Genomic DNA, 27,617 nt, shown 5'->3' with positions numbered 1-27,617 from the left:
TGAGAAAGCTGTTTTCATCCACAAGATCTGTGGCTGTCCTTTTTTTTTCACACCATTTTTGGTAATTGCTTGGAACCTTACCTAACAGGCTGCCAACTCCATGTGAATGCCAACAGTTCTTCATCATTTATATGCGGTGAACAATAGTTACAGTATGAAAGTAATTACATACAGTGAATAAAAGTGGTCCAATTACATGAAAATGGTTGTACACGGTAGTAAATGTTTTCAAAGACGTAACCAGTCTCGGAATAAGATTACGATTACTGTTACCATGCACTTCCACATCTTAATGATCAGAGCACCACATACTGCTAAAGAATACATATGGTGCTGATAAACTGAGCTGAATGTGCAAGAGAGTGAGTGTGGTGGGGGGTTTGGAAAACAGGGATGAAGAGGGAGGGCTTGGGAGCACAGATGCCATAGGGAAAGAGACTGCCATCATACTGGCTTTGCTGGCATTTTGTTTTGGCTGTTTATGGAGTGAAGATCATCCACGAAGGTAAGCCTTCTCTTCCTTTATCATCCACTCATTCATGATTTCATGCTTAAAATACGATGCCATTGGTCTAAACAAATGAAAGGTTGTAGTTATGCAGTTATATTTTGTTAATGTTTGAGAATGATCAGCAGCACATGATGTGTGACAAAGCGTGTCATTTTGTTTGCAAATGGACACAGACAGTAAGTGTGTAATATGGGGTAGTTCACATGTGAAAAGTATGTAGACGTCCGTTAAAGGCTCCTATTGCCAAAGCATGAATATTGTAACTAGAAATTATATATTCTCTTACTACATTTTGGAGTGTGATAGCATCCAAATGAGGTGATTTGTGGGTTATTTATTATTTTTGTAAGTTAAATGATCATTTCTGAATTTGAAAGATCAGTAGATAAAAATAAAAATGTAGATTTATTATCTTTTGAAAACTTTGACTGTTCAAATACATTAATACTGCATGCCTGATGTGAAGCACACAGACATTCATTTCATGAGTGCTTATGTGTTGAGTGAGGCTCTGAAGTGTTAAGGGTGTAATGATATACTGTAGTACACAAGTGGGTGGTGCTACACACACACACCCTCACAGGGGTTGCTTGGCCAGATAGGAAACAGATTGCAGACTGATTTCAATCGCCTCCGGAGTGAAAAGAGGTGGCCATGTAATAGAGCATGCAGCATCTTGCTTTGAACAACACTGCTACTTCTATTTACACTTGACTCAGAAACTTTATCATTGTTGTTAGTTATTTTGAAGATTGGTGTTGTGATGTTTAATAGAAAATGAAAAACAGTGCTAATTTTCAGTAAAAAATAATAGTTGTTTAGTGGTTATTGTCACAACTGAAGGACCAAAATATATAGATTATTAGTGACTATGCTTTGGTGTCTGTATGTAGACGCTCTTAAACAACCTGTATGATTGAAACCCAAACTTGCCTCACTTGGTGATGTTATATGTAAGTTTCAGTACATGCGTTCTAACCTCAGGCCAAGTCTGACATGCAAACTAGGCTACGAAAACAGCTCGTTTTGAAATGTTTTGTGTTGTGTGACGTCATTGAAGCACATTCTCATTTCCACCTCTTCAGCCTAGAGCAGGTTAGTTCCGATGATTCATGCTGAAGTTATACGTACACTGTAATAAATGGACCAAAAAATCAGATCAACCAAATAAATACTTCATGTAGTAACATGTAGTTGAACTTGTTTTATTCAACTCAAAAATCATTTTGATTGAAAAACATTCATTTTCTTGTTTCTATGTACCAAATTTCTTTTAGGTTCAACTGATAAGCCATTTTTTACAGTGTAGTGTTTCAGCTCAGACTGCTTTTTGAATGAGGCACAGTACAGGGCAGCCAATCAGGACTGAGGTCATTTACATGCACTAGCCTTAAAGGCACAGCAACAAAAACAGCATTTAATTCTAGAGGATAAAGAGAAAATGGCCATGTGAAGATGAATTGTGTCTGTTTTGGTACACAAACACACAAAAACATTATAATTGGACCACGGGAGAAAAAAAGTAAAAGAGAAAAGAAGTGTAAGTTGAAGGGCCCTTTATACTATCTCTCACACCTGTAGCATGAGGTCAAATAAAACAGATAATGCACACTAACAAAAGCCTTTACGTGTGGTGCTCTTGTAAACTAGTAAATAAAGCATTTTTCCTTTTTAGATAGAAGAGTGCCTTGGCTTTGGCTCAATTACTTTTGTTGGACCTTCCAACCACCACAGACATTTAGTTTGACCACAGATAATGATTTTGACAATTACCTTTTTTGTGAGAAGAACAGAAAACCTGTCCAACTAAGCAAACCTATAAGATAAGCTGGACAGGTATGAAAGCAATTGCCCAATGGCTTTTATAATAAGAGAATTTTGAGTCAATAGGTTTCCTGATGATTTTTTTGGTGGTAATCAGCAGTGAGTTACAGGCATTGGAGAATGAGGTTAAGTTGAAAAATACTGGAGTGTGTCTTTAAACTTTGCAGAATTCCTGTAAAATATACCCTGAAAGTGAATACTGTGGAAATGTAAGTGATTATGCTGTACTAAAGCTCTGACACTCTGCTGTTTGATTATCTCAGGCCTCTATAGCTGCTCCTAGTTCAGGTCCTTCACACATCATTATAATATGTCATGACCTTGGATGTGGATATTGCTGAAGTTTAGCAAGTTTAAGTGATTATGCTATAAGACAGTAGTAACATGCACTCTCATCCATGCATTTTTCCTTTGAGAAGATCAGCTGCCCTTTACATTGTATGAAAATGTCATGATAATTGGACCAAAAGAAAAGCTTGAAATAAAATCTCTTTATATTAATTTACATTCAAAGTAAGGAATGGTGTGCCTTCTCCTAAAAAGATGCCAAGTCGGAAATATTTGTTTTTTTCTTTTTACAGTGATGATATGCAGTTCTACTGTATGCTTATCTCAGGCTTCTAAAGCTGGTTCTGGTTCAGATTCTTCACACATTATCATCAGAGTCAGTCTGTTCCATGACTGCTCTCTCTCCAAACCCTTCCATCTTTCCATTTCACCGCAAAACTGTCTGTTACTCCAGGCACAATCCATCAAGCCTGTCTCCCTGACACACAATAGAAGGACAATCGTCCTTTTCTCCAGCAGTGTGAGCCCAGGAGCATGCTCTGCAGGGCACGAGCTTTGGCCCGAGATACGCTGACATCATGGCCTGTACAAATGAACTGGAGTGCGTTCCGGAGGGGGTGTAGGTGTGTTGACATAGTGTGATGTTGCCATGGCAGTATTGGTGAAGGTACATTTTTTATGTGATACATCATACGACTGATGGATAGAGAAAAAGGAAAAAAACAAGGTCAAGACTGATATTGCAGCTAATTTGCAAAAAGAAAGGGGGAATTGTTGTGATTTGAAGGACAATCAGCAGTGTACATCAACTTCCCTGTGTTGCGTGGTGTCAGGCTCAAGCTGGCCTGCCCTGTTCTCCTCTCAGGCATTCAAGACAATAGACCCTGTGTGTGGAAGCACAAGGGCAGGGGTGTGTGTGTGTGTGTGCGTGATGTATGGTGGGTGTTTGAGGGTGTTGAGGGTAGCATTCAGATCGTCACTTCACTTTGGAGAAGTGTGCTGCTATTGTCAGATGACATAAGCATGAATAAGTGTTATACTGTATTCGCTAAAGCCACACCCTCATCTCTGATATCACATCTGTACCATAAGACTACGTAAAGCATACATCAGGCCAAAATGACTGCCTTCTGGTAGAGAGACTCGAGGTTAAATACAGCACGTCCCCCTGACTGTGCATTAACTGGCTAGGAGTCCAGGCTTCCAGTCCTCACATCTTCTTGCATTTTTTTTTTTGAAAGTCTAAGGACATAATTTATATAATATATAATTGAAACCCTTTGCTTTCAAGGGTGTAAGCTTCTATCAAACCCCAGTTTTATTTGGAATTGGACAAATTGTAGTTTCATACTACTTAAAGATGGGCCTTAATATGTTGTTATATTATGAGTTTCAATGAACACAGACCAGAATTTATTGGAAATAATAATAATAACTATGGAGGATTTTACTGTATTAGTTCAAACCCTTATTTGAAAAAGGAATCAGCCTGTAGTTTCAGTAGTTATGATTACTTTGTTTGTGACAAAATAGAATTACAATTAAAATATATACATAATTAAGGCACATGGTAACTGAAAGCTAAAGGATTTTAGTCTAAAGTCTAAGTCAGTTAAAAGTCTATAGTTGCTTCATGAAACAGCAATGTGCAGATTTTGAGTTTTGATCCCTACTGAGCTGAACTTTGGAGACAGATGTCTGATTTTCCAGACTTAGCCTAAGCCTAGACTAAAAAGGATTTTGGTAAAACTCTTCCTGAACCCTGCTACATAATCGCACCATAAATATGCCAAAACACGACATTGCAGATGTCATATGCTGTCTGGAGTCGCTTTATCAGACTATGTTCAGAGATATCACAGTGTCATGTACCATTTCCAGTAACAGAAGTCATAATGGTTGAAGACAGGATGGCTAACAGCAAAAATAAGCATGTCATGACATCAGTCATCATAGCACTGTTGTATTGAAAGGTTCAGGTAAAGTTTTGGTGTATTTTTAATGGTGAACAGGTTTGCATTGCAGTTTATTCTAAGACTTTAATAGATCTAATCAGGTTTAATACATGCTTAAGAAACAGTCCTGAGTGACTGTGTTGTTTATTTGTAAGGTGCTGATGACACACTTTAAAGCTATTTTTAAATGGTCTGGAGGAACATTGTGTTGATCCTCTGTGTGAGTCAGCACAACTTCATACCAGAGAAGTCAGAAAAGAGCCAAACATTACTAAACTGGTCCAAGACATTGTATCATCTTCTCTCTCTGTCTCTCTTCTCTCTCTCTCTCTCTCTCTCGCTCCCTACTCCATCCATTCTCCACACAAACAGCTTCTTGCATTCTTCTCATTCCACCCAGCCTAAGTGATGCATATCATTTATTCCTTTTGTCTTCATCTTCTCAGATTTTTTCCTTTTTCTTTGTTGGATAAGCTAAGCTACCTCTGCCTCACCCATATTTTGTTGTGCCAGAGGAACAGTGGGTCTCTTTGTGGGCAGTGGGCAGTGCGGGGGGTCAGTTTATGAATGGCCTGAGGGCCAGAACAATGCTGTGTACACTGGGGTCCTGACATTTCCATATAGAATAGGGGGAGTGGAGAGGGAGCTGGGGCGTGGTACAGAGCGAGGCGAGAGAGAGATGCTCATCCAGGGCGGGTGGTGTAAGGGGGGTGTGTGCGAGTGTGTATCAGGGTACGGCTGCTTGCACTGCTGATTAATGCTCGCTATTGGATGAGGAGAGGAGGCCTGGGGTGATTTGCTGGGTGAGTCTTAATGATAATATTAATATTTAATTCTACCTTTTTATGCTCCGATGTAAAAACTATGACCCTACATTTCTCTGTCTTTGCTGCCTGTATGTAATGTTTATATCTGGAGTGACCCTTTGGTCCTGGTGATGTACAGCCCTGGAGAGTTTGGCTCTACTATTTAGATGCTCCTCAAGGCCTTTATTTACTGTGTCAACTGCATTAGTTTACATTTAGAGCAGACCACAGGTGGACAAATGGGATTTTATAATTTGATAAATGGTTTATACTGTAGAAATATTTAATATATTCAAGTTTTTTAAGGATATGACTCTACTATCTTGGTGCTTTTATTGTCCGAGACTGTAGTGGGTCACCTGCCCCCTCGGTGTGGTGCCCATGACTGTGCTGTGCTGTTTTGGACAGTATCTTGAGAGTGGGTGTCTTGACGGAGATTAGCTTCACTGGCATGAGCACACAGGATGTTACTGAGACAGAGCCAGCACAGGGATGGAGTGTAAGAAAGACAGAGAGAGAGGTGCTCAGGTGAAGGAGGGGGTGGAAGGGGTGGGGTCTAATCTTCATGCTCCTCAGTCATGCAGTAATCAGCAGGCAGATTTATCTGTGTCATGCAGTGACAGGACACTGCAGCTACTGTTTCATGTTCATTTAGACTAATAGTGAAAATTCATTATTTAACTGTTTGTGGTCTCTTTATTTTTCCTCTCCCAGTCACTCTTTATATTGTGTGAACATTTCATGACCAAGGGCCAGGAAATTGAAATAAAAATTAGAGATGCATGATGACATGAGAATCTTAGCAGTATTGGCAAATAACTGCTCGAAAATAGTATTGACAGATGTTTATAGACAGATGTTTGATCCGACTGATATTTGATGATGTCTTTACTGTACTCCAGAAAAGCAGAACATTTGGATGATGCTGGGTTCTCTGCAAAAATAACATCTTTTGAAGTCAAATGATCTTATTCTAATTGATTAATATAATATTTGTTACTTTGAGATGCTTATGCCCTCATTATAGGATTATTTAGATTATTTAGATCAGCACATTTAAAACAAGCTAAATTATCTGCCAATATAGTGCGATACATTGACAATAAAATCACTTAAAACAAGTAAAAAATGATTTTTTTTAAAGAAGTTATAATCTATAAATAATCTTAAAATAAACACACAACAATCTCAACAGGAGAAATATTAATTTATTGACTAGATTTAAGAAAATTGTACTTGACAAGCCACATCAAAGTCACTGAATGTGTATGTGATTACTTGGATTGTGAGGAGCATAAAATGCAACAAACTTCTATGACTGAACTTTGGAGGTGTGGAAAACAGCCCTGGCTTTTTCTATTGAAAAACTCAAAGCAAGAATCCTGAAAGGAACAGAAGCTGTAATAAAGACAAAAGGTAAAGATAATAAATGCTATAAATTTGATAATATATATTTAGTTGTTTTCTGTTAATTATATGTTTTTGTCTTTTCTGAAAAATGAATGGTGGTATTGACCTAAAATAAAATAAATGAAAAGTAGTTTCTGACCTTTGCACAGAACTAATAACCAGTTGACGTAGTCCTCATTTCTACTCTTTACAGCTGTTTATATATCAGCACAGATATAGGCATCAGCATGTACATGTGAAATATTAGATATTGGCAGTACCTCACAATTCACAATTGAAATGGTCTAAACCTGGAATAAAATCTCGTTATCTTAATTTAAATTATATGAATTAAATTACTAGAGATAAAAGGTTTACTTACTTGCTTCAGAATTATGACACTATGGCGACCGCCCTAGGAATATGAGATAATCTTTTTTGCAGCTTAGAAATATCAATATTAAAGAATAGTTTTGCGATTAGCAGTGCTTTGTGCTTCTATGCAATGGGTCGAACCATATCCTTGAAGAACATCAAACTACTCCACCAATTTTATCTTTCAGTTGAACATTTGTCACATTTTTGGATTGTGGTGATTTGATTTCAAGACAAACAGAGATAAATGATGCTGATTGCTTTTGTCCCTTATTATCAATGCTCTGTGTCTTCTTATTGCTTTTAAACTATAGCTTTGCATGTCTCAAACCTTTTTGGTGGGTGGTTTTTGAGAATGATTGCACTTTTGCTTAGCGCTGCTCATCTTTAAAAAGCACACAGTTTTAAGACAGTTGGATTTGATTGACAGGTTTTTATTAAGAATAACAACCACCCACTTTGCAACACGGATTTTCCAAAGCACACATAAGAGGAGGAGAGTCACGAGAGGTTCCTCTGAATTGGAACTGGGCCTCTGACTAACCACCCTGAGGTGTGGGCAGGAAGCTACTGCACAGCACAGAGCGACTACTGAGTCCACCATCTGCCCATATCTCCCTACAAGACAGTATACAGCACGGAAATAACATACTAATCTGCCAGCACAGAAAAGCTCACAGTATTATTCATATGTGAAGGAATGTGCTGTATTATCATGGTTGCTATTTAATTGCTCATAATCTTTAACATAATGAAGGGTCAACTGTCAGACTGTTGTTGGCGCTCTGGCTTTAGTTTAGTTTGACTAATTCTGATTGGATTTTAATGTTTGGTCACAAAACCCAAGACCTCTGCTCATAATAATAATAATAATAATATAACCTTTAATTTCCTTTCATTGTAATGTCAATCTAAATGCATTGCCTGTTTCTTTCACAAGGGAGCAGTCATGTTTTAGGACCATCTGGTCCTCTGGTAATTTTAGTGAGCACCTGTGCAGGCGTATGGGGTCCACGTCACATGCTAACAGCAAAGCAAGCTGTGCATAGACCTGTTCTGGAAAAATACTTTTATTCCTTTTAACACAAAACAAACACTCATACCACAGATATTAAATGGAGCCCTGCATTTAAATAAGATCTTCACTCCAACGGCCATGTTCATGTCTGTATTATGCCGTGCGTAATGTCTTACAAAAAGTATTCTACCCAGCATTCATTCTTTGACAGAGATGCTCCCCACTGTAGAGGCATGCTGCTTTATATAGGGGGCAGAGTTGCTTCTGATTGGTTGATCCAAGCTTGGGAGCTGCTTACGTGTTTGTTGGTCAAGGTTAGGTTCTCTTTCATTCAGAGACAGACAGATAAGCATCATTGGGAAAGGTCATGTTGCTGCTTGGTTGCAATAGCAGTCTCATAGAGCCGTGTGCTGCAATGTCTGTGTGGGAGGGACTTATCCCTGTGTGGGGTTGCTGTGGCATGTTGTGTGTCATGAACTTACACAGGCTCCCTGTTGTACTTTCACTCTGACTGATCCCCTTCCATCTTTACCACATATGGTTGTTCACTTTTTCCTGCTCAGGATGTTTTAATCACAGAGAAGTAGAATTCAATTGATTTTTCAAAAGAAATTCAACAGAATTTAATGGATAAGATTTAAACACGGCCATTGAGAGTGGTTTGATGTGAAATGGTGCACTGTAGAGAAACATAACAACTGATTTCTTTAGTGGTGGTGATAGGTACCAGGGCTCACAGTGTCTATAATGCAAACATAGCTATAGTATTTGCTATCCAAAAGCACCAGTGAGCCTACATGGCTTCTGAGTTTTAGTATAGTATATTAAGTCCTATGTCCTATGTTCCTCTGATTGAGGTTGAGTTTCTTCAGGTTTGAGGAGTTTAAACTCAAGACTAAAGTAAGAAAACCACAGTCCACACTCCTACCACCACAGTTTAATGCATGAGTATCACAATGACATACATTACCAAAATCCCCATCCAACACCATGCAGCGCCTTTATAAGCACAACAGGAACCATTTATTCAGTCCACGCTGTTATAAGCAGGTGGGTTCTTTGAGTGATGCCTTAGAAGAACCCCTTTTGGTTTATAAAGAACAATGGGCCTCATTCACTAATATCTTCCTATTTTTTTCTGAAATGTGTTCTTGAGAAAGGTCCTTAGAAAAAGTTTACATCAGATTCATGATGTGTTCTTAAACCACAGAACTGTTTGCCCCTTTATGCTTTTGAGTGTGTGTAGATTCTGTTCTTACCTAAGAACAAATCCAACCTTAAAAAAAAAACACTGGTGAATGTCAGAATCTTCATGAAAACTATGTAAGTGGGATTTAACAAGAAATTTCTTCTAAAGAACAGTTGGTGAACAAGGCCCAGTGTGTGGAAAAGAGATTAGTTTTTACTAAAGTTTACTAAAGTTTTTAGTTAATACTAAACTACTTTCTAAGGGTTTAAGGTGTCCTTCACATAATGTAACAATTCAAGAGCTTCTCTTATAATCTTTACATTATTTGAAGCTCTTTAAGCTTTAAAAAAGTTCTTATCCCACATCAAATTTACAAAAAGGGATATTTAAAGAACCACACATAGAAAGATTCTTTAGGGAATCAAAAATGGTTCTTTAGTAGCATCACACAAAGACCCCTTTGCAGAACATTTACTAAGTGTAAGATATCCGAATTTTTAAAACGAAGATGATTTGAACATTTTAAAGTGTGCTATAGTGTGTGCTGATGCTTCTACCACTGTAGAGCATATATATGAAGAGCAAAGTGGTGTAGGCCCGAGTCTTACCCAGGAAGGCTGCTTTGAGAAGGGATTAATGGGCAGAGTGGATTGACAGATAGCATGGAGTGGAATGTTTGGTGTGGGTTTTTTAAGTATGGAGAGAAATGTCTGCATATTCACTACTGCCCACGGCACGCATTCACACAAGTCCGCAGCTAATGCACCCTTTATGCTCTCCCTATCTTTCCCTGTCCATCTCTTTGTCTCCCTCTTTCTTTCTCTGTCCCTGTCCTTCAGCAGTGGGGCTTTTGGAGAAGCGGAGCTGGAAGAGCCGTGCTTTAGCCTTCAGAAGGCCAGGGCAGAGCAGGGAGCTGGAGCTGGTATGAGGCAAGTGCTTTGGTCATGATGTGAGAGACTTGTTTGTCTGCTATGAATGCTCTGTTTGTTTTGCTGGAGCATTGTCTCACTGCCTGAACTACACGAAATGTTTTCTCTCAGCTATAGCTGTCTGCTGTTTAGGTCTTCGTAGGTATGATGCATGGAGTTTGCACTGCTTCCATGAACTGGTTTTAAGAAAAGCAGTCATTATGTTTTAAAGGTGCCATAAAGGGTTTTTACATGGAGGCCACAGAAGAACCATTTTTGGTTGCATAAACATAAAATATAAAATAAATAAAAAGGATAATGTTTGCAAATGTGATGCATGAGCATCCAGATCCTTTAACGTTTAAAGAACCACAACATAATGTAAAGGTTCCATATGAGGTAGCAAACGTTTTTCCTAGAATACCTCTAAAAACTGTTTACCCTTTCTTTAAGAGTGTAGGACAACACAGATTGAAGTGTTCAAAGGTTTTAATTGGTATGTGATGTTAGTTTGTCTTGGCATGTCTTGGTCTTTCAGAGGCCTGGGATTTTCAACCTGGTTTTTAAATTGTGTGGTAGATTCTTTGGCTATGGTAAGCCAAACAAGCTGGAAAACATCTAACTCCACTTGTTTAATCAGTTTGTCTCAGGCCTCAAAACCATTGATCAGGTGATATCCTGCTTTTTGTTGGACTGGAAATCTGCAGCCACACTCGCCCTTTGCAGATAAGATTGGACACCCTGGTCCACATACAGTATATGTGACAGTAAGAGCCTCTACTCTTCTCGAAGGACTTCATGCTAATTCTTGCAAAATTATTATAAATATTTGATTGCATTCAGCCGCAAGAGCCATTTCATGTACATCTCCTTCCAACATACTGGATGGTCTTCAGTCACTCTAGTCACTGCATTTCCACTGCTCCACAGCCCAGTGCTGGGGGCTTTAAATCACTCTTGCTAATGCTTAGCATTAAGCATGGTGACCTTTGGTTCATATGTGGCTGCTGCAGAGTACCCCATTCCACTGATCAGTGCTTTTCTCTGGAGATTATACCCAACTTTATTTGCACAACTGAATATCTATGTCAGCAATGTCTGCACATTTTTGTATTTTTTTCCATTTTGTCTCGATTTTTGTACTAAAATATCCTTGCATTACTATTTTCCTGTCTCTCTTTATCTTAGAATAGTAGTTTCGCATTTTTGATCCAACCCAGCTTACAACATATAGGGTTGAAGGAAAATTGTCAACTGTCTGGAGGGTTCCTGAGGTTTGGGGGGGGGGTTGTTTGGGGGCTACTGCCTGAATATTGGGCTGTTTTTGTTACTGTGCCTTTCTGATTAATTCTGATTAACAACCCTGTATTTTGCCTCATTCAAAATGTAGTCCAGGCCACAACACTCCTTTTAACTTCAATTTAAATGGACAGAGCTAAACTGCTGTATGCTGAATAAGTGGATATATGTAAATATGTCAAGATTTTTATGTAATATGGGCCCTTTAAAGTAACTGATTTAAATAGATAGAAGGGTTGTCTGGATGCTTTTGTGTATCTGGCTTATGAACTCCGGTCAGCTTGTCTGTGATGAAGTGACTATTTCAGTGCAGTATGTAACTATTTGTAAAATGAATGATGAGCAAGCTTTGTACCTTTCTCTCCCTTCCAAAAATGAACAAAACTTCTCTATTTTCATCAGTGCATAAGGCGTTTGATCTTCAGATTTCTTCTACAATCCATTCCAAGGCCCACCATCTGTGGCCCCCCGTCTGTTCTTAAGGGTGCTTAAAGAGTGCGTGTGTTTGTGACACAGAGAACATCAGTGAGGAAGAGAGAGAGAGAAGGAAAGAAAGAAAGAAAGAAAGAAAGAAAGAAAGAAAGAAAGAAAGGAGAGAGGGTGGGATAGAGAGACAGACTGAGAGACAGAGTAAGAAAGAAAAAAGAAAATGCATGACATAAACCAGGGGACTCACTCTGACAGCATGCCTCCTCAGCCCATAAATAAAATAAACAGAAGCAGTTGGTGATGCCGTGCCTCTCTGGATGACGACCTCTGAATGATGTGTCATTTTACCAAACAGTGCGACCAGTATTTGTGTCAGAGACGCAGAGGCTGACGTTGTGCCATTATAATGAGCAATACTGTTCTCCCACACACTGCAGCTCTGTAGGAAACAGGTGCGGACTGTCTGATGTATATGCGTGTGTGTGTGTCTGTGAGTATGTGTTTTCTGCTGGGAGTAATGCTAATGTCATTGGTTGGTCCTGTGTCTGACTTTTCTGTTGTCTTCTTGTAGAGCGGTCAGCTGAGCTGAACTATAGCGAGAGTACCACAGTGAGCACGCGAGAGAGGGAATAAACCTGGTGCCTGTTTGACTCCCAACCAGCAGTTCAAGGTGGTTTTCCTCAATTTCAATTAACATTATGAACAAATAAACAAAATGCAGAAAACAGCTCATCAAAGAACTTCACAGTGCTAATATAAAACAATACACAGCCACTCAAGAGTTGGGAATCGCTTCTGCACTTTGTAAATCCTAATTTTATTTTATTTATATGCAATAACGTTTACATTGTTGAACTGAATATTAAACTAGACATGTTTAGATGTTTTATTCAACATTTTTATCATAGATAATTATTTTGGAAACAGGTTAGAAGAAGTTATTAAATGATAACATACTGTAATGCTCTGGTTAGCATAGTGTTTTTATAAAATGATCTGCCACAGGATTTTATCACTACTTTTGTGTTACAAAAGCAGAAGAGACTGGATGCACGCGCAGGCAGTTTAGTAGATCCACAAACCAGAATCAACAAACAAACAGTCCATGAGTCTGACGGAGGCTTTAAAAGGAAAGGGCTAATGATCTGCAGCTGTGAGTGTGGTGAAAGGGAGGGCAGAGCTGGTGATCAGTAGGCCTGAAGAGTCCAGGCCAGAGATGTGACATTTTGAAATGCAATACGTTCAGGATATTAATTTCATGATAACTTTACTGTGGGTGCAGTAGAATCTGGAGCTCATTTTTAAGCTCAATTTTTCTAATTTTAACAGCTCATTAGCTTCATACTACATGTTTGAAACCTGTACAATTGAAGAGGGAAAGTATATTAGAATAATTTCAAACATATGCTAATATAATAAAGTTTTCAATGCTATATTACAGTACTATATTACTATCACGGTGGCGTGGCGGGTAGCACTGTTGCCTCACGGTGAGGAAGGCCTGGGTTCGATTCCCTGGCTGGGTGACCGGGGTCCTCTCTGTGTGGAGTTTCTCTGTGTGGGGCATGTTCTCCCTGTGTCTGCGTGGGTTTCCTCCGGGTTCTCTGTTTCCTCCTACAGTCCAAAGACATGCAGTCAGGCCGATTGGACATGCTAAATTGCCCCTAGGTGTGAGTGTGTGAGTGACTGTGTCTGTCTGTCTGCCCTGCGATGTCCCAACTTTTAAAAAACTGCTTTGTAATATTTGAACTGATCTCAAACTCTTGCATGATAGCGTATGTTAAGTAACTCATTTTGCAGTCACAAGTATTAGCAGTCACTATATATAATTTGCTGTTGAGTGATTGCGTGATAAGATGTAAAAGACACTTACACCTTAAAGTTACGTCTTTTAGAAAAGAAAGACGAGTTTCTACATAGTCAAAGTTAAATCAGGCAAAGTAACCTACAGCACCTGTCTGACCTCCCATTGTATTTATGACAATGAAACTTTATAAACATCTCTTAAACCAATTATATATTATAATGAGCAGGGCTGTTTCTTGCTATAAGATGTATATGCTGGTTGCTAAGGCCCCCAAACCATCAGGGTTCGTCTTTGAAAGGGCCCTCCTTTCAAAAGTTCTACTTTGTGCAGTAATTTGTTACACATTTGGAGTTGATACTAGCTCAGTGCTCTGTTCTCTTGTTAGCTTGCTACTTATAGCGCTTTAGTGTTTCACTGAAAACCTAAGGTCGTAGTCAATGGGGGATGTTAATAGCATGTTGCTAGTAGGATGTGGCATCCAAATGTTTAGAAACAACCCGGACCATTAGAAAATATTTCTGAATATTTATTTATTTATGCCATTTATTCACTGTGGTGTACAATGTTTATAGTGTCCAAAATGATATCAAACATACATGTAAAGTTTCTTTCTCTAAATCTTCATTTGTGCTTTGATGACTAATGAATATGTGCTGAATTGTTTTAAGGTTAATGGTCCTACAATAAACTAAGATCATGAAGTGCTTGAAACTGCTGCTGCCCTTACTGCTGCTTGTAAGAGGTAATAAACCAACCTGTTTCTTTATTTGCTGTGGACTATAGCATATGGAGCCAGTGGAGAAGCGAGAAGAACATCTTCACTTAAGCTTTTTCTTTCTCTTTTCTCCCAGATATAAGTACTCAGTGGACTGTATGGATGCCCAGGGATATTTCAGCCATGACTAACTCCTGTGTGGTAATTCCATGCACGTTCACGTACCCCTCTGCCGTCAGGCCTTACCGGGGCACCCATGGTATCTGGTACTTTGGCCAGCCATATCCACAACTCTTCCCTCCAGTTGTTTATAAGTCTCGCACGGAAATTGTACATGAAAGCTACAAAGGGCGGACCAAGCTCCTGGGTGACTTATCGCAGAAAAACTGCACATTGCAGATCAACAATGTTGGAACTGAACTTTCAGGGAGGTACTACTTCAGAGCAGATCTAGGAGGAGCAAACATCTACACCTACCCAGATTTCACTGAGCTCAAAGTCTTGGGTAAGTCCTCCAACTATAATGAGAAAGGCTGTCAATTATGGCTTAGAATGTTTACTGTAAATTATACAGTGGTTTGTTCTGACCACATAATCCAATTGGCTCAAATGGGCTTTACCTGTGTTGTTTTATATTTGTATTACTCCATTAACTTGGCAAATCATCACTTAATTAGAACTGGTTACTTTATGGTTACTTAATTAGAAATGGTTACTTTACTGTAAAGCGGGGGTGTCCACACAGGGCTGGTGTGGCTACATGTTTTTATACTAAACAAGCTGGAGCACAACTCATTCTACTCATTAAATCAGTTTGTCTGAGTCTTCAAATCATTGGTCATGTGTTCTTCTGCTTTTTTGGAATTAATACCTGTAGTCACATTAACTTTGTGCATAAAAAAGTGGACACCCCTGCTGTAATCTGTTGGAACCAGTTCAGGCCTTGAAAATCTTTACTTTAATGCTAATTTTGACAAGTACCCCATGATAATGCTGGTGCACATGAACATTTTTGGCCATTCTAGATTAAAGAGACATTGTAAAAGACATTCCATATGTAACAGACATTACTATATATTTTATTTTGCATGTAGCGGTTTAACAGGGTGACTCAGTAAAGAGCCCTGGCATAGAGCAGTTTTGAATATCTAACTACTGAAACACATTGGTAAGGCTACTGCTAATGTTCACAATCATTGGCTTTTGAGAAGACATAAAGACTGTCTACACTTTGCATTAATATGTGTTTCATGCTCAGATCTGATCTGAATTTATTTTGGTCAGTTTCCATTTATATGTTTCATTAAAATGCACCCCTGTGTGAAAAGATGAGATCTGACCTTACTTGGCTGCGTGAAAAGCATATTACATTTTTAGATTTACTTCTGCTAACCTACTGTAATCTCATGCTTTGCTACCCAGAGTGAAGGCTTTGTCCAGCTGCTGTAATTGCTTTTGAAATTGAGGAATTTCCGCTTATGTAATTGTGTGCAGATATAGAAAATGCTTTCCATTTACAATGTGTTGAATGTGGTTAAGATTCATCTCTAACCACCTCAAATGTTGTTAAGTGATCAGAATCTGATCAGTGCATCCTGGGTGTGTTTACATGTAGTGTTTTTATTCAATGTGATACAGTCAAAAAATGCATGTTGATGCTGGGTGCATAACAGCCTCTTAGAGTGAGGTTGTTCTCACATGTTTGGTCCCACCCATTAGAAATATGTACAGTCTTTAAGGCCTAACCAGTGGAAGAGTTAGCCTAGCTGCCTGTATTTACCAAAGTAGCACTAGTTTTTTTTTTTTTTTTGTTCGTTTGGTTTTCTTTTTTTTATTATTATTGTTGAGCATGGTAAAATAAAAAAATCTACTTTTGTTTCAGATGAAAACTTGACAATTAATTAGGAGTATTAGTACAATAGTTAGAGTTTAAATGCAACAATTATTATTGTTAATTAAAAATGAACAAAAACTACAGATGTGTTTTGTTAAGTTGCTGAAAATCATCGTGGAGGAAGTTGAAGAAAGCCCTGAGAGTTCCATTGGTTGGAACTACTTTTTTGTACCCTTGACCACTTTTGTACCACTCCAGTGACAAGAGGGGAACTGCCAAAGTGACTTTAATTTGCAACTTTAGTATAATTTTTTGAACGTTTTTGAAAAGTGTTATTGAGAATAACATCATGACTGTGATGATCTGTAACTGTTATTTACAATAACACCATACTCTTGTAGCCTGTTGCTTAATGCTCACTTTGGGACACAGGCTTGAACTTGGTAAAGTAAGATATGTTTTAATTATAAAAAATGAAAAAGCATCTGAGACCTCTGCTTCTTTCTTAGATCAGCCCAACATTGATGTCCCAGCAGAGATAGTCAGTGATGAGAGCTTGGACTTGACATGCTATGCGCCGGACAACTGCCCAGACATGATTCCAGAGATCCACTGGATGTACACAGACTACCTGCCTGAACCTCTCTTCACCTCAGACTATGTGGAGGACAGCAACACCGCAGTGTTGGCCAGCACACTCACCTTCACGCCAAGACCTATACATAATGGCCAGCTGCTGGGCTGCAGGGTTCACTACCCCAACACAAGCTTTGTCTATGAGCGCCTCATCTCTCTGGACATCAAGTGTAAGCCATTTAAAGCATCAATATATCTTCTAATTAGGGATTAACCAAATATTTTGAATAATAAAATAGACTTGTATCATGATAGATGTTAAGAGGTTCATCTAGTGCTGCAAGTGTCGTGGATTAAAATGTAAGCTCATCTGTTCTGTCGGACAGACTCATAAAACACTTCAAATATTACTGTTTTTAAGGTTGATCTTGAGAATGAGTACTTGTTCAGAAATATTAATGCATATTCAAAGCTTGTAAAGTACTGTGTTTTATGTGGTTCTATATAGATCCTTTTTGACAAGGGTTCTATATCAATTTCATAGATCCATTTAACCATGCAAAGAAAGTTATTTGAGTGTTCAAGGTTCTGTATATTACCATTTTAGAACCAGAATCCAAAAATAGACATGGTTCTTGATCAGGGTGCTGCCAATTCAAAATGGAATGATCAACGGACTACAGATCCAAAAGATTTAAAAATTACAGTGATTAAAATATTTCTGTATTGAATATGTGACCAGAGACCAGCTGACCAGACGATGCTTCTTCCATCTGGTTGATGAATAAGTGCCGGTCTGCTGAAATATGTGGGCCAAATTAATGTCAGGAATGAGAACGTCTTCGGTTTGGCTGCTTTTGACAAATCTGATGCAGAAAAAAAGTGTATTTTGCAATGTTTTTAAATGTAATGTCATGAAGTCATAATGTCATAATCATGAAGTTAGAAAAACAAACCATTTCATTTGGAATAACCGGAGTACAGGATCAGAAGACAACAGATCTAATGAGGTTGAGCAAGCTACACTAACATTCAGCCAATCTTCAGTCACAAGCCAGAAAACTGCTAATTGAATCAGTCCATCAAAGCGTTAATCAGTCCATCCCTATTGGCAATAGATTTTAGCAGAACTAGCATTGTTCTTACTCATGCCAAAACCACTGAGCAGGTAAGGCACAGCTCTGAAAATCCCATCTGTGCTGTATTCCACCTGCAGCTGGACGTTCAGTATAATCCAGCTGGCCCAGATCCCAGGCAGATGAACTGAATGGCATATATTACTGCACTGTGCGTGCAGATTCAGTCAGAGCATCTATGTAATCCCATAGTCAAGTCATTAGTATTCTACTTAAAGCATGTTTAGGAACTTACAGAAGGCTTCAGCTGTCTTAGAGCAAATACCTGCAGTCTTCACCCTCCTTGACTGAATAAACAAGAACTTTCAGTGAAATATACCAAAAAGAAAAGCAGCAGATGTTTCAACTGCTCATGTATTCCATACTCAGACTGATTTTCTCTTTCCCTGTAGATCCCCCTCGCACAGTGTGGGTGAACGTATCCCAGGAGGTCATGGAGGGAAGTTTGGTTATACTACACTGCGATGTGGACAGCAACCCTGTGCCACGGATTTCCTGGCTTTTTGGAGATGAAGAGTTGATGTCGGACACAGCCTCAAATGCTTCGCTTTATCTGGAGTCTCTGACTCCTGAGCAGGAGGGCGTATACACCTGTGTAGGGGACAACGGCTATGGAATCATGAACACCTCCATGTATCTGGCTGTAAAATGTAAGTCTGTTGGTTCCCTTTTTAATGGTCCTTCATTCCTTTAATTTACACAACACTGTCTATCCATTAATCCATCCATCCATTTCACACACCCATTCATAATTCCTATCTAGATGTTACATCTGAACATTTCAGAAAACCCATTGGCTCTGTGACTGAACTGTTTCTCATACACACTTGCGTGGTTTGTTGGTGTCCATAGATCCCCCAAGGGAGCCATGGGTGAATGGTTCCCTCACGGTCCAGGAGGGCTCCTCTCTAGCTCTCCACTGCACCACTCAAGGCAATCCTGCTCCCACACTTACCTGGCTAAAGGATGGGGAGTTGGTAGGAACAATAACAGCCGATGAGGTGTCCATACTGGAACTGCTGGAGATCACGCCGCAGGTCGATGGCACCTACCGCTGCCTGGCCGAGAATGAACACGGCCGCTCCAGCAGCTCTCTAAACATCACCGTGGAGTGTAAGATAACTTCTTAACTTCTATCTGAGCTGAAAGTGTTAGAAAAAGACTAATGATTAAGTTTAATCTTAACCCTCTATGTCCTTAGCTCTTAGAAATCCGTTATTACCAGCAATAGCATATTAATTATTTTTCACTCATTGCTTATTAAAAATATATCATTCAATTAGGGCTGGGCAATAAAGCGATAATGAGATAGAACTTTTCCAGGATAGAGCGATAAGAAATGTGAGATATAATACTCCATTCTCTCACACTTCCACATTCAGCAGCAGCCATGGTGGCGTTTTCTACTGCAAGGAAAGCGACACTACTCTGCTGTCGCCAGGACAGGGCGCACTTCCATGTTTTTCAACATGATTGGAGAGGGAGGGGCGACATGTAAAAAAAGGGTCGCCAAATATACTTTAGCAACGTCTGAAACGTGGAGTTATACATTCCCTGTTTGAGTGGAGCGACCGGCGACCTGTTCTCCTGTGACCACGTGTGAGTGACAAGATCAGTGGCGTAGCTGTGCTGATCTCCAGTGAACTCACCTCTTTCTGTACACCCTAATAAGCTTTAGCAGCGTTAAATCACAATCCTCTCAACTACAGCGCCGTCAAAAAGTCATATTTGAGTATTAGTGCATTCCCAAGCAAAGAAAGTGAAAGAATGAAGTGAGTTCATGTTACAGTTACAGCCCTGATTTAAGCGAAAGTGAACGGAGGAAGCTGTGAGGTACTGGAGAGCGGGAGAACGCTCTCTTACAGGCTAGCTGTTTTACACAACAGCGATTTGATGATACTGTAGATCAAACACGACACAAAAGAACCGCTTTTAGTTTAAACTTACCTGAAAGCAGGACTCCGTTTAACTGGTGTTACATATATTTCGGTTCAGCCCTCAAACTACTATAGAGAAGCTCGTCTGCTAGCTGGGTTTGAATACCGTGATTTGCTCTGACACGGTTGCGGTAGGACTGATGACAGAAAGGCTGTTTTTGGCCACTTGTATAGCATTTGTAACGGGATAGCCCAATATTCATCACCTGATATCTAAAAATAATCTGTTTTCTTTCTTAAATTATGACTATTACAAACACTGAGGCCGTGCTTTTCCAGCTGGTAAAAACAGCTCACCAGACACTTTCTCCCACTGTCCCATGACAGATTTGTGAAATGTTCCACTGTCTGGTGAGTGTTTGTTGTGTTCCGACTATAAAGGATTTAACCACCCAGGAGCAAAAATCAGCCTTCAAACTTCAAAGAAATAATGATTTGACATTTAACGTGATATGTATCGATATCGACCGATATGAATTTAGTTTAACCTGATAACATTTTTGGCCATATCGCCCAGCTCTACGTTCAACTGATATTATTACAAAATAAACATAAAACCTCTCGACTTCCAGGGGACTTCTACTGAAGAAAGCTTCGGTCAAAACTTAGATTATTCTTTGGTTTTTAGGGGACCTTTGACCATTTAGGGTCAATCACTCCTGAGGAATAAATCCTTAATACAGACTGTTTTGTAAGGAAACCAATTATATTTGAGTGTTAGAAGAAGTAGAACAGTGATACTAGAAAGATCCAACTGGAAGTAGATAAATATGAACACGTGAATATATTTCATATTTTTTCCCTTTGTCTCTGTAGTTGCTCCCATTCTACTGGAAGATTCCAAGTGCACTATAGTACGAGAGGGAGTACAGTGTGTCTGCATGGCATCAGGGAACCCTGAGCCCTCCATTGAGTTCTACCTGCCTGACCTCAACATCACCATTAACGAGACAAATGGCCGATTCAACTACTACACGCATTCAGATGGCTACACGTCGACCGGCATGATCAAACTGAGGGAAAAGGGGGAAAGGGGGAATAATGGTGGCACAGCTGTTCATGTGCACTGTAGCATCAGCAACATATATGGCACTGAGACTATCCGGCTTGAGCTGCAGCAAGAGAGTGAGTTCATAAGCCAGCTTTCAAGGAGAGTTTCGGTGAACAATCAAGACGTAGTTGATCAGACATTTTTAGTGGCCAGATTTTGCTTCTTTAGTTTTAACCTGGAGCTTCAAGGCTAATGTTGCTGGCAAACACTAGAAGTCAACAGGTGCCCAAATCTTTTCCACAAATGCACCACAAAACCTTTCTCAACCCACTCAAACCACATCAAGGTCTTCATTAAAGTTTCACAGAATTCAGCAAAACATTTGTTGTCAGAAGTTGCTACCTGCTGCATTCTGCTACACAGAGACATTTTGTTCATTTTAATAGTTCACAGTCAGTCATACTGAGTCCTAAACTAGGGGTTCTCAACAGTTTCCACCCCAAGGCCAGCTTGTTTATAACTACAAAGCATAGCAGCACATAGGAAAACTAAAATCAACTCTTTTAATACAATCTTCTTTTTTTCTTTCTTTCCTAAATGCTAACACTGAAAACCTGAGAATCTTGGAAAGACTAAGATCATTCAGTTGTACATAGATTTGCAAAATTTGCAGATATATTAAAAAAAAACGTTAAATATACAAATGTCTGCAGTGATATTAAAAGGAGCAGAGATAAGAATAGAAATTTATGAGGGAGATGTGGCTGATGATCTGGAACTGCAGTCTGTTGTATGTATGTTCACTGAAAATGCTCCAATGGCTATCCCCAGATGAGCAATCATTGGACTCTTTAGTTTTGAGGGTTTAGTGCCACATCTGAAATAGTCAAACTACACTCCACACAACTGGGCTTGTGGATTAGCGCTGTCACAATCAACAATAATAATCAGTTTTACTTAATATCTGCTTCTTTTTTCTTTTTTTTCTGCTTCTCTTTCATTGGTTTATCAGTTTTAGTTTAACCACTCAGGTCACTGATGCTCGGCCAAAAACATGCTCTGCTACGATCGATATGTTGGAATCAAATGCATCTCTTCGCTATTATTGATTGGCTCGTCTGTCGTTTTTAACAGCAGCTTGTGCTGGGAGTCTGTAAAAAGTCAGACATGAAAACAGGCAGATTATGCTGACAGTACGGCACCGACATGCTTCTAGAAAAGGAAAGACAGCTCTGTTGAATTCAGAGAAAGCATTCCCACCAGCCCCGAACCAAACAGTTTTCGTTTGGACAGAGACCCGCAGGTTTTCCTGGAACGCAGTTCAGCTGTCTGTTTGCGGAGTGTTCATATATATCAAAATGGAGTGAACAAAAGAAAAAAAGGTGTGATAAATCCACACCAAACAATGAAGGTGTGAAGGCACCAGAGAAATTTCTCAATCTCTGGCTAGTTGGCTGCATAGCGCTCTCAGTTGCGTCTCAAAATGATGATGTTTAATCAGCCTGCTACTGTAACGTTTTTAATATTTATATCAGTCATAAGTGGGATGAGAGAAGTTTTGAGTATGGATTTACAGAAAACATTTGGGTGACTGTTGACTATTAGATAAATGGAAAATGTTTTTGCTGAACCATTCTTTTAAGATTATATGTTTAAGGTCAGCTTTACTGTTATTGGGTAATATAAAATGAATTAGGGAGATTTGCTTAATTTTATTGACAAAACACCTTATGTTTTGTAACTTCTTTTAATGTGATATGTGTCTAATTTATAGTTAAAAAGAAAACTGCAGTTGGTAATATGTACAAGTTTACCACTCAGATGTTCTACTCTAATCATCCAAATCAAGAAATCCACTACACTACTGACATAAACTTTAGTGCTCAAATCTTTGACATGTGGAAAATTGAAGATATTGAAATTCTTCTAATTCAGAGTTTATGCCATGTTTCAGAAAAATACATGATGGCTGTGATAGTGGGAACCATTGGAGGAGTGGCAGTCATCGCTTTTATCATTGCAGCTGTAAGATACGTGGGCCAAAATAACAAAAAGTGAGTAACCTGTGATTCCTATGGGACACAGCTGGGGAAAGAGGGATAACAAGGAAACACCCAAGCCTAGTCATCCATTCTCAAATGTGTTTCTTTTGGCATTTGCTATATAAACCATAACCCATCCACAGATGAAACAATTGGATCAAATGGTAAGACGGTATCTGTGCAATGAGTAGGGAAACAATATGACATGTGGATTCCAGATGACCAGACTAACAAGACAGGCTCTATTGCCCCTCCATTGCTTTCTAGCCTCAAACCGCTAAGCTATGCAAAGCAAAGCCACTTAACCTCAAGTGTTTCAGCAAACATCCAACCACTATTTTGTTTTTCCCAATGAAGAAAATTACAGAAGCAATTATATCGCAGTAGCCTCTTGGTTAGGGAGGCGAAAGCGATCCCCTTTTTATTAAAATGGATGCCCAGGCTTACAGTGTTGCCCTGAGCTAGTCAGTGGCGTCATTCCGTGTGAGACAGAGTCTGATCCTCTGACTCCACCCTCCAGAGAGAATGGCAACCCTGGGCAGGACGTGGGATCTAGAGTGGAGAATCCCTCCATGTTCTACAGCGCAGTCAAGAAGGACAAACAAAGTCTCAGGAAAAAAGTGGTGAGATATTATGCTAATGAATGACATACATATATTATTATAATACCATTTTTACATGTGCGGTTGTGATTACAGTGGTTTTTGCTGATGTCTTGGGGTTGTTAGATGCTATGCAATCACTGCGAAAAGATAATCACATTCTACCAATCACCACCATTAAATCTCTATTGCATACATTGACAAAGGACTGAGTAGTTATCCAGCTCCCGTTGTAAATAGACTGCGGAATACCTTATATTATTATTGTACTTACAGAAATCTACAAACCCAATTCCTACATGTAATAACAACAGGAGCAAGGAAAATATGTGTTTGTTGTCTGTTTTGGTGGTTTAAGATCTAACCCTGAAATGGCAGGATTGGGATTTTGCTGGTCGCTAACAGTTTGAAAAGGCAATAACAGTGTGTTTTATCTGTCTGTAAATAATTATTTGTGCAGCTTTATATGGTAAAGCATACATAGGTCTTGCCATCTATGCAAGATCATCACAGACTTTCTTGCATGCCAAGTATGGATGGTGGTTTATGATGAAGAGTCATAGTGTGGCCTTAGCTTCAAAGCATTTCCTGACTGTTCTCTCCTCCTTCATCGCTTTTCTGCATTTTCTGTCTCTCTTTCTTCCTCCTAACTTAACAGCTTAAGACTGAGCTGCTGGGCTCTAAGTTTAATTCCATCCTAGAGGAGAGCACGGTAAGGCTGCAACTTAAGACGAGCTCACAAATCAATGATTGGAGTACGAATACTAGCCTTAAACAATAGAGAAAGACAACAGTGAGAAACTATTCCTTTAAACAGCAGATTCTTTGTGCCTCATTCACTTGTAACCTTGCTTTAATACGACTGCCTATTGTCTATGCTAACAGGATATCATGCCTGCTTCCTTTGCCTGTGCTATAGTTAACTAACAATTTGCCATCTCATAACATTATTTTAAGGGCACACATTGGAGAAACTGACCAGGTGACAATTTACATTAATGCAGAATTTCCTTGCTCTTCTGCAGGGAGAGGACGGTGATTACCAGTCTGTTGGCTCAATGGCAGGCCTGGAGAGGCAAGAGCTGAACTACGCAGCCCTGGAATTCGTACGAGGGCGCCCTCGCGAGGGAGGTTTAGGGAGGGGGGATGATGGCAGTGACTACACAGAGATCAAAGCCAAATGAATCGCGATCCTTCCCTGAAGCCTCGACAAAAAGGGATATGGTGGCCACTAGGGCCATGTCAATTCCTCCTCCCAATTTGTTTGCAAATCAGTCTTTTCACTCCCCTTTTACTTACTCCGAATTTACCGTAGCCATAATTCTTTTGGCTGGAGCTGCCTGTAGCAATGTCCTATTCATCAGATTTTCTCCTATTTTGTTTTGACATGCTTTCTGCTTCAGCCCTTAGCTGCAACCATATCATATTTTCAGCAGCATTCCCATTGTGAAAGATATATATTAAGGTTTTTGAAAGTGCTTTATATCAAAAACTCAAGGGAAGTGCATGCTGATTGGTTGCAGCCCAGGGCTCACACTTATAAAGCTCCTCAGAGTAGGAGTGCTGAAATGGGATCTGTTCCTGACTGTAAAGACATAGTAACTAAAAGTGGAATCTGATCCTACATCAGTGGTCCTAGTCTGAGAAGGCCCAGATCTACACTCTTAAAAAAAAAGGTGCCAGAAAGGGTTCTTTGGAGTGATGCCACAGAAGAACTACTTTCGGTTCCCTAAAAATCTTTCAAATGATGACTATTAAAGAATCATTTTTTGGAAATGAGATGTTTTAGTGTGAAGAACCTCCAGATAATGTAAACATTGTAACCATATGACCAAGCCAAGAACTATTTAGGAACCTTCATTTTCAAGAGTGTTTTCCACTGGTGGTTCAACACTGTGTCCGCAGCAAGCCGAAGCGTCAGGGAACGAGACAGTGTATCTCGATGTTCTAGCACTACCTCCAACTGGGGGTTTGCAGACAGAATGTTTTCGCTAATCCAGAGGGTTTCTCCTCCACATCCTAAATGTACCAGGTTATACACTCAATGCAATACGCATTCAGTGGTTCTCTGACATTGTGCTATAAAGTGATTGTTTTAAGTGTCTGGGTTTCCACTGCAGATATTAACTGATAACGAAATTGTTTCCCCATGTGAGCAACTGAGCAGGAACCAATTTCTTGGAAGATGGTTTACAGAACAGCTGTCAAAGTTTTGGGTCGTTTGATTCTCTACCATTTCAGTGGAACAGAAGCTTCTTTAGTTCGCTTATGACAAAATGACACATGACATGCGCTCTTAGAAAAGGTCCTTAGAAAAGATGGTGGGCTCGTTAAGGGAAAATGTTCGACTGCTTGAAGTACAATTTCAAAAAGAGAGGTAGTCATAGGCTCAAGGACCTTTCTAGGACTGTACGTGTAAGACAAATGGCAGATAAACTAACATTAGGAGTGAAGTGGACTGTTACAGCCCTTCTTTTGCCGACATATCATTGCGTGTTGTCTTACGTTCATATGCTGAACAAACTCAGCCCTCAACTTTTCACAGTTCTGAACAAAAACACTTTGACAGACTTAAGTTTTAAAAACTTAACACTCTATGACTGGATATGGTTGTAGCAAAATATAGGTTGAACCAACCAGTATAGCAGAATGCAATCCAACAGGTCAAAGTAGGTATCTGAAGCAGAGAGTCATATGAGAACCATTAAATAAATACACATTGCTAGACAAAAGAAAAAAGAAGCATCATGCAGAAAAGTATCACTTTACTTAACGGTGCTTTGGATAAATGTATATTTATTCTTAAAAAACTCTATTGAGGTTGTATCAAATTAATTAGAATAAGTTATCTTGATGTACAATGTATGTACATATCTCAAATCTCAAAACTCATACAACTTGATATTACTAACAGTGTAACACATAGAATGACTTACCTTACATTCATATTCATTAAAGGCACCTTGGTTGGTAAAGGGATACAGTAATGTGTAAATATGTATCTGCTCTCTGTTATGAATCCTTGAAAATACATTAAAGATGATATACTTGCTCAATGTTTTTCAGGATTTCCAGCACAAAATGACATTAAATATGCAATTAGTAACACTGATTGTCCTTATTTAAGAACACAAACATATGCTTCACAATGTTTTATTTATTTGTAAACAAACATTATGACAGTTTTGTTAGTGCAGTCTAATTTTTCCCTTTGTGTATTGTAAAAAAAAAAAACATTTGTAAGCATCTGACTGTGTGACGATGATAACGTTGAAAATATTTTTTTCTTTATTTACGTAATAATTCAGACAGGAACTCTGCAATCTTTGAATGAAAAAAAGCATTGTTCAGAGCTAATCATGTATTTGATGTTTTGCTTGTTATCTTTTTGTTAAAAAACCTTTTCATCCTCAATGCCATCTTCCTTAAAGCAAACATTAAAGTGAAATGAGAAGGAAAGTATGTCTTTTGATTGTTTTTGTTAAAATGAATTGCACAAGTCATGTAAAAGACCCTGACGGAGAAGCGGCTTAGAAAATGGATGGATGGATGGATGGATGGATGGATGGATGGATGGATGGATGGATGTTAAAGACATTATTACCATATATTAGAACATGGCCAGAGTGGGACTTGTTTTCACACCAGGAGTTCCATGATGCAGACCAGCCCACCCCTGCTACACACATGCAAAACATTGGGCAAAATAACCTTTTCTGAAATGTGTGCATTTTCAGCTTCTTTACTTTTTTATTTCTTATATAATGTTTATATGCTACACTGAGATAAGCAAGGTGGCTAATTGGTGATAATTAGCTAATAACATGCATGAGTTTATACATAGACCACAAATACACCACCGGCCCACCAGGAATTCTCCTCACTTTGATTCTCCCCCTGGTATTGTATTAAAATCGCTAATAGTACCTAGAACTAATAAAGTTACATCAGGGGGGAGAGCCTTCTCATACAAAGCCCCCCAGCTT

At 39.1% G+C, this 27,617-nt stretch overlaps 1 protein-coding gene across 4 annotated transcripts; it reads left to right on the top strand.

The window, feature by feature from the left end:
• The first annotated feature begins 403 nt into the window (after positions 1 to 403).
• On the top strand, positions 404 to 27,090 carry mag (myelin associated glycoprotein). Of its 4 annotated transcripts, none has more exons than XM_037546384.1 (13): positions 404 to 505; positions 10,195 to 10,277; positions 12,563 to 12,661; positions 14,467 to 14,540; positions 14,650 to 15,018; positions 16,857 to 17,153; positions 18,452 to 18,709; positions 18,912 to 19,172; positions 20,813 to 21,121; positions 22,942 to 23,041; positions 23,550 to 23,652; positions 24,290 to 24,343; positions 24,657 to 27,090. In XM_037546384.1, exons 4-13 carry the CDS (start codon positions 14,495 to 14,497, stop codon positions 24,813 to 24,815), a joined length of 1,956 nt encoding a protein of 651 aa, XP_037402281.1. In that variant the 5' UTR covers positions 404 to 505; positions 10,195 to 10,277; positions 12,563 to 12,661; positions 14,467 to 14,494; the 3' UTR covers positions 24,816 to 27,090. The 4 variants fall into 4 exon arrangements, with proteins under 4 accessions (XP_037402281.1, XP_017552380.1, XP_017552381.1 ...); XM_017696891.2 differs by lacking the exon at positions 404 to 505 and adding an exon at positions 5,252 to 5,381; XM_017696892.2 differs by lacking the exons at positions 404 to 505; positions 24,290 to 24,343 and adding an exon at positions 5,252 to 5,381.
• Positions 27,091 to 27,617: the final 527 nt, after the last annotated feature.

Source organism: Pygocentrus nattereri, chromosome 17, assembly GCF_015220715.1.
Source record: "Pygocentrus nattereri isolate fPygNat1 chromosome 17, fPygNat1.pri, whole genome shotgun sequence".
In the NCBI taxonomy this organism is placed as follows: Eukaryota; Metazoa; Chordata; class Actinopteri; order Characiformes; family Serrasalmidae; genus Pygocentrus; species Pygocentrus nattereri.
The sequence above is the reverse complement of the archived record's forward strand: the minus strand, read 5'-3'. Positions and strand labels throughout refer to the sequence as shown.